Source organism: Oncorhynchus mykiss, chromosome 22 (assembly GCF_057628025.1).
Source record: "Oncorhynchus mykiss isolate SJ-2025 chromosome 22, ASM5762802v1, whole genome shotgun sequence".
In the NCBI taxonomy this organism is placed as follows: domain Eukaryota; kingdom Metazoa; phylum Chordata; class Actinopteri; order Salmoniformes; family Salmonidae; genus Oncorhynchus; species Oncorhynchus mykiss.
This window is the reverse complement of record NC_143043.1, coordinates 48347635-48355119: the sequence shown is the minus strand read 5'-3', so window position 1 is coordinate 48355119 and position 7485 is coordinate 48347635. Positions and strand designations below refer to the sequence as shown.

Below are 7485 nucleotides of genomic sequence, written 5' to 3'. Positions count from 1 at the left end.
ATTGACATGCATATTAATAATATTAGCTCTCTGTGTACATCCAAGGGCCAGCCTTGCTGAACAGTAGTCCAGGTGCGACAAAACTAGGGCTTGTAAGACCTGCCTCGTTGATAGTGCTGTTAAGAAGGTAGAGCAGAGCTTTATTATGGACCGACTTCTCCCCATCTTAGCTACTGTTGTATCAATATGTTTTGACCATGACAGTTTACAATCCAAGGTTACTCCAAGCAGTTTAGTCGCATCAACTTGCTAAATTTCCACATGATTTATTACAGGATTTAGTTGAGGTTTAGGTTTTAAAGTAGGATTTGTCCCAAATACAATGCTTTAGAAGTTTTAGAAATATTTAGGACTAACTTATTCCTTGCCACCCACTGTAGAACTAACTGCAGCTCTTTGTTAAGTGTGGCAGTCATTTCAGTCGCTGTAGTAGCTAACATGTAGTGTTGAGTCATCCGCATACATAGACACACTGGCTTTACTCAATGCCAGTGGCATGTCATTAGTAAAGATTGACAAAAGTAAGGGGCCTAGACAGCTGCCCTGGGGAATTCCTTATTCTACCTGTATTATGTTGGAGACTTCCATTAAAGAACACTCTCTGTGTTCTGTTAGACAGATAAATCTTATCCACAATATAGCAGGGGGTGTAAAGCCATAACACATATGTTTTTCCAGCAGCAGACTATGATTGATAATGTCAAAAGCCGCACTGAAGTCTAACTAAACAGCCCTCACAATCATTTTTATCATCAATTTCTTTCAGCCAATCATCAGTCATGTGTGTAAGTGCTTGTTGAATGTCCTTCCCCATAAGCATGCTGAAAGTTTGTTGTCAAATTGTTTACTGTAAAATAGAATTGTATCTGGTCAAATACAATGTTGTCCAAAAGTTTACTAAGGGTTGGTAACAGGCTGATTGGTTGGCTATTTGAGCCAGTAAAGGGGTCATTACTATTCTTAGGCAGGGGAATGACATTTGCTTCCCTTCAAGCCTGGGGGCACACACTTTCTAGTAGACTTAAATTGAAAATATGTCAAATAGGGGTGGCGATATCATCCACTATTATCCTCAGTAATTTCCCATCAAAATTGTCAGGACCCAGTGGCTTGTCATTGTTGACAGAGAATATTATTTTTTACCTCTTCCACACTCACTTTACGGAATTCAATATTATAGTGCTTGTTTTTCATAATTTGGTCCGATATACTTGGTTGTGTAGTGTTTGTTGCCGGCATGTCATGGCTAAGTTTTCCAATCTTGCCAATGAAAAATCATTGCCTAAATTTACACTAATTACCACAGCCACAAAGTAAAAATGGTCTAAATCGTAAAAATTTATGAAAACAAAAAGTTGCTTTTTGGTCTTAATTTAAGGTTATGGAGGCATACGGTTAGCAGTGTGTTTAAGGTAAGGATTAGGTTTAAAATCAAATTTTCTGAAAATAAATTGTAGAAATATGCAAGGTTTATGACTTTGTGATTGTGGTAACTTGTGATGACCAGGCACAACTCTGATATAAAGTTGTGGTTGTTTTTTCAAAGATGCCAGGTTGTCACGCATCCTTCTTATATCAGTAGTCTTGTAACAATCTTATCACTACGAAACTTCTATTCGATCAAATAAGCCCTTAAATATTTTGTCAAACAAATTCGACACTCTCACATTGACCTCCATACAAAAACTCCTCTCTTTGGTGAAATAAAAATTTAAGAACCCCATTTGCTGGAGAAGACAGATTTTGTCCTCAGTTATCTCTCCTCTCACTTCTTCCTCTCTGTTCAGAGTGCTGGTTTAAATCAGATGATTCAGCTGCTGCTCCAATCAGTTCTTCCCGTTTTCAGACAACTGAGCTCTGTTTTCAATGAATGAAGCTGTGCTCTCCATTACCATTAGAAAAGACCCTCTTTCTCCCAACCAACACATTATATTCCTTGAAATGTGTGCAGAGCACAACACATAATATTCACATAGCCATTAAGGAAATGGGTACATTTTGCCATCAACATGGTAATGAGTAGATCATTTCACAAATTAAACACATTACCTCCTGTGATATCTTTTGAAATGTTATTAAAGGAGAATGTCAATTTGCAGCACTTCAAAGGCTGAGCAGCACTTTCCCTTCACGCAACGCTGGCCTTTCATTTGGAACTTTCCATTTTAGAACTGTGCCACTTCCATTGGGGCTGATGCAGAGGACTCTCGACACAACCGGGCAACATTGTCTCCCAAACAAAAGACGACAACACACTGCATGCATATTCCACGCCGGTGCAATTAGCAACTCGAAAAATCAACAGCGCTCAAATTGTTCTCATACAATGTCCAATCACTCAGTGCAAAATCAAAGGGTAATAATAAATTAATAATGGGAATTCGGTGGAACAAATGGAAAGGATAAAACCAATACTTCCTCATCTACAATTTTAAAGGGGATTCGCATATACACAATAGAAGCATGCTTTTTGATAGAATGGAGTATATGTATCCCAAAAAAAGATTGTGAGCAGAGGGAGACCAATATAAGGGCCATACTAGGTTTTCTCTGTCCAAATGCTTATGGAATCTTCCTTTTCATATGGCAGATGATGTTTCAATTGCACCTCCTTCTGCTACTTTTCTGCCGCAAAAAAACGAATGAAAGACACAAGGCGTGATTTTCAAGAACTGATCATTCCATTTCTAGGAATCATCATCATTCTTGTGCTCATAATAGGTCCTAAAAACACTTTCTGAGTATTCCTGTGTTTTCTTAGAATTTTGTGTAACGTCAGGACATCAGGGACAGTTTAGGTATCGGTAGGTGCCAAATCTCAGAAAAACAACGTATACAATTTAAAGTTTGAATAGAACCCATTTACCTGCATCTACTGTTACTTTCTAAAAGCTATAGGGGGTGGCAGGGTAGCCTAGTGTTTAGAGCGTTGGACTAGTAACCAAAAGGTTGGAAGTTCATATCCCCGAGCTGACAAGGTACAAATCTGTCGTTCTGCCCCTGAACAGGCAGAACCCACTGTTCCTAGGCCGTCATGGAAAATAAGAATTTGTTCTAAATTGACTTGCCTAGTTAAATAAAGGTAAAATAAAAAATAGCAGGACAAAATGACTTCATATTACCTTGTAACAATGAAGTGCTGGACTACAGTGACAAGCAGCACATAAGAATTCACTCATACCACTGTACATAACCACAAATACTTGTTTTCAAGAACACTTGCCGCCAAGGAGCTGATTCTGCCCCAAAGATGGCTCTCTAGCACCCCCATGTGGAGGCTTCGGGGGTCTATGTGACACAAAGTTCCCATTTTACGACAAGCTTCAGTCGTAATTCATTCAAAGATCTATTGAAATGAAAACCAGCAGGATTTATTGATGTTTTTTTGGGCCAAGAAAATGTGATTGTTTTTGGAGAGATATATCTTGAAACTGTACTTCTAGATGTAAGGAAATTGGTAATGCATTTATAAACAGCATATAACTGTATGAAAAGATACACAATGAGAAACATATACACACAGTCTAAAGTTGTTTTGTTAAAAAAGTGCATACCCATGGAGGTTTGAGGAAACATTCAGTTGAACACATGATTTCAAAAGAGCTCCTTAGGGTTCTATGAGAGGATTCCAGTGTGACTAGTCCCATACTGTTGTAGAGTACAGTACATTAAAGGTCAGTCATCCATTGGATGATGTCAATTGTAAAATCAAACAAACCCTTCCTCAGATATTTACATGTACAGTTCTATATGTTAAACAGTGAAGACCAGATAACAACCAGATAACAGTAAACAGAGAAAGGTAGACCTAGATGATAAAAGTTTTTTCAAACGTTCAAATTGTTTATGATGAAACTCCTACTGAATTATGCATTTTTGCAGTAAAGGCACCAAAGTTGAGGTTGAAGTTCATACCTGTTACCAGAGGGCAGTCTTAGAAAGCAGTGGTAGAGTTGAGCGTGGTGTGAATGGTGTAAAATAGCTCGCTACTGTGGTATCTCTGTGGGTGGGAATGGATATCAGATTAATGATATGAGAAAAAAAATCACAAATTGTCATGGAGGGCCAATATTTTTTTATTTTTCTGTTACTGTGCATCTCATCTGCTACAACGTGATTTTTATTTGAGGGCGAGCATTGTGCAAACATACTGACAACATTGTGATCTGGGCTCTTAAAGACACTGTGTGGGTATTTGTATCACTTGTCCCTAGAAATCTTAGTTGGATAATTATTCCGGGAAAGAGCGGTTTAATTTCTTGTAGGCCAACAGCCCACTGTCAATGCTATCTGTCATCAAACGAAATGGATCGGAAATTCCAAAGTGAACCTTGAAGTTTCATTTTCTGGAAAATGGGAAAGACAAACACCATCAACTCGAATTAGTTTAATCTCTGTGTCTTATTGGAACTTATTGACCACATCATTGCTGGGAACTGGTGTACAAATACATTTTTTAGGGTGAAAGTAGAAGATTACAGCAGTGTGAAAGAGACAATGAGAGCTCTTGTGCTAGGGTTGGTCTGTTTTGTGGCATGGCCTGGTTCTACAGAGGCTCAGTTTCCTCGAGTGTGTAGCACGGTAGAAGGGATCGTCTCAAAGCAGTGCTGCCCTGCCCTCGGGTCTGATCCTGCTAACGTGTGTGGACTTTTATCTGGATGAGGACACCAAACCCTGGGGTGGACCAATTCCAACGAGAAACTGAGATGACCGTGAAAGGTGGCCAACTACATGTTTTAATCAAACTTGCAGGTGCTTCAGTAACTAATGAAATTATAACGTTGAAAATGTTAAACTGTACACTTTTAAGATATCTGCATTTTATTACATTTCTTACACACGCATGACATTTCTAACTTCAAGTTAAAATTCAATGTAAAAAGTGTATTAGTATGTTTTGCAGTATAGCTATAAACTATGCTCTATATTCCCTCCCTGTGTCTAGGTAACTTTGGTGGCTTCGACTGTGGTCAGTGTACGTTTGGCTGGACAGGACCAAACTGTGACGTGCATAAATCCCCAGTGGTGAGGAAGAACATCCACTCTCTGACTCCAGCTGAGCTCCAGGAGTTCCTGGATGTGTTGGACCTGGCCAAGAATACCACCCACCCAGACTATGTCATTTCCACACAGCACTGGCTGGCCCTGTTGGGGCCTAATGGAACCCAGCCCCAGTTCGCCAACATCTCCATCTACGACTTCTTTACATGGCAGCACTACTACTCTGTCAGAGACACTCCTTGGGGAATGTGATCCATCACACATAAATAAACAAGCAAACACAAACAATATATTATAATGATAATCATTTTCATGTGTACAATGTTGAACAATTTAACTTCTATGGACATGATTGCACTTCTAAGACTAGAATGTTCCATCTGGATGTCTATCTGGATGTAGATCCAAGCACATTGATTCTCCCATAAAGGACCTGTCTTCATAACTTGGCACAGATACCACATACTCAGTCTGGAGAGAAACCTGCAGTTAAGAGTGTAAAGGTAAATTAATTGTTGTATTTGTCTTACAAAATATGAATATGCACTTGGGAAAATGTCAGCTTCCTTGAATGAGTGTATCTGAATAGTTTATCCTCTGCAGAGACTGACTGGCAATGAGAACTTTCCTGTTCCATTCTGGAACTTCGCCACAGGGCAGACTGAGTGTGACGTCTGTACAGACTCTCTCCTGGGGGGGCACAACGCAGATGACTCCTCCCTCATCAGTAACCAGTCCAGGTTCTCCAATTGGGGGGTGGTGTGTGACAGGTCTGGAGCAATTTGTGTCACAATATTGAATGTATGCATCTTATCTGATTACATAAATAAATGTGTGTTTTGATTGGTACTGTTTCTTAACCCAGTAATGCCAAATTCAGCGTTTCATCAAATATTTGTTTCATATTGTTTTGATACCTTAACGGGTCTTAAAATTCAAAATCAAATAGCTAGATCCTTGGTATGACCATCTTAAAACAATTCCTTATGTTAGCTTAGACTCTAGAGCACGATTTCCCAAAACTCGGTGCTCGGGACCCCAAGGGGTGCAACGTTTTGTTTTTTGCCCAAGAACTACACAGCTGATTCAAATAATCAAGATTAGATATACGAATAAGGTGTTTGGTGTTAGGGCAAAAATAAATATCTATGTGCATCCCTTGGTGTCCCCAGGACCGAGTTTGGGAAATTCTGCTCTAGAGTCTAAGCTAACATGAGGAATTGTTTTAAGATGCTCATACCAAGGATCATTTAGCTATTTGATTTTGAATTTTAAGACCCGTTAAGGTATCAAAAAAAGATGAAAAAAAAATACTTGATGAAATGCTGAATTTGGCATTACTGCTATTAGCCCATAGAAATGCATTGAATAACAGATTCACTACATTGGAACAACAAGATAGTCCTTCAACAAAAAGTTAAGGAAGTTTGTTTTGAAGTGTTTGTCCTACAGTTTATCTGAGCGATACAAGAAAGATCAGAAAACACATTATTGTAAATGTATTTAACCCCTTTTGTAGGCACTAAACTATCTCCATGTATACTTCTATTATTTTTTTTAAACGGGTACCGGGGGACCATCAGAAGAGTATTGTGAGGCTTGTGGGTGTCCTAGAGCAAAACAAATCAAAAGCACAATCAAATCAAATGTTATTTGTCACAGACATTTTTAGCAGATGTTACTGCTGGTGTAGGGAAACAGCTTTCTTACTGTAAGTAAGTATTCCTCTTGTCCAAATGGGATAGGGCAGTGTCCAGTGCGATGGCATCGTCTGTGGATCTATTGGGGCGGTAAGTAAATTGAATTGGGTCGAGGGTGTCAGGTAAGGTAGAGTTGATATGATCCTTATTAACTAGCCTTTCAAAGCATTTCATGATGACAGAAGTGAGTGCTACGGGGCGATAGGCATTTAGTTCAGTTACCTTTGCTTGCTTGGGTACAGGAACAATGGTGGACATCTTGAAGCAAGTGGGGACAGCAGACTGGGATCAGGAGAGATTGAATATGACCGTAAACACTACAGCCAACTGGTCAACGCATGCTCTGATGACGGGGCTAGGGATGCCGTCTGGGCCGGAAGCAACGCTTAAATGTCTTACTCTCGTCGGCCACGGAGGACGTGAGTCTACAGTCCTTGGGAGAGGGCTGCATCGGTGGCACCATGTTATCCTCAAAGCGGGCGATGAAGGTATTTAGCTTCTCCGGGAGCAAGACGTCAGTGTCCGCAACGTGGCTGCTTTTCTCTTTGTAATCTGTGATTGTCTGTAGGCCTTGCCACATACGTCTCGTGTCTGAGCCGTTGAAATGTCACTCCACTTTGTCTCTATTATGACTGTTTGATTGTCTTACGGAGGGAATAAATACACTGTTTGTATTCAACCATTTTCCCAGTCACCTTGCAATGGTTAAATGGGGTGGTTCGCGCTTCAGTTTGGCACGAATGCTGCCATCTATACACGGTTTCTGGTTTGGGTGGGTTTTAAT

The 7485-nt window shown here is 39.8% G+C and overlaps 1 protein-coding gene across 1 annotated transcript; it reads left to right on the top strand.

Annotated features, from left to right (window-relative positions):
- The first annotated feature begins 4305 nt into the window (after positions 1-4305).
- On the top strand, positions 4306-5253 carry LOC110502158 (L-dopachrome tautomerase-like). Its single transcript, XM_090215079.1, has 2 exons — positions 4306-4324; positions 4946-5253. The coding sequence occupies exons 1-2, from the start codon at positions 4306-4308 to the stop codon at positions 5251-5253; spliced, it is 327 nt and encodes a 108-aa protein (XP_090071205.1).
- Positions 5254-7485: the final 2232 nt, after the last annotated feature.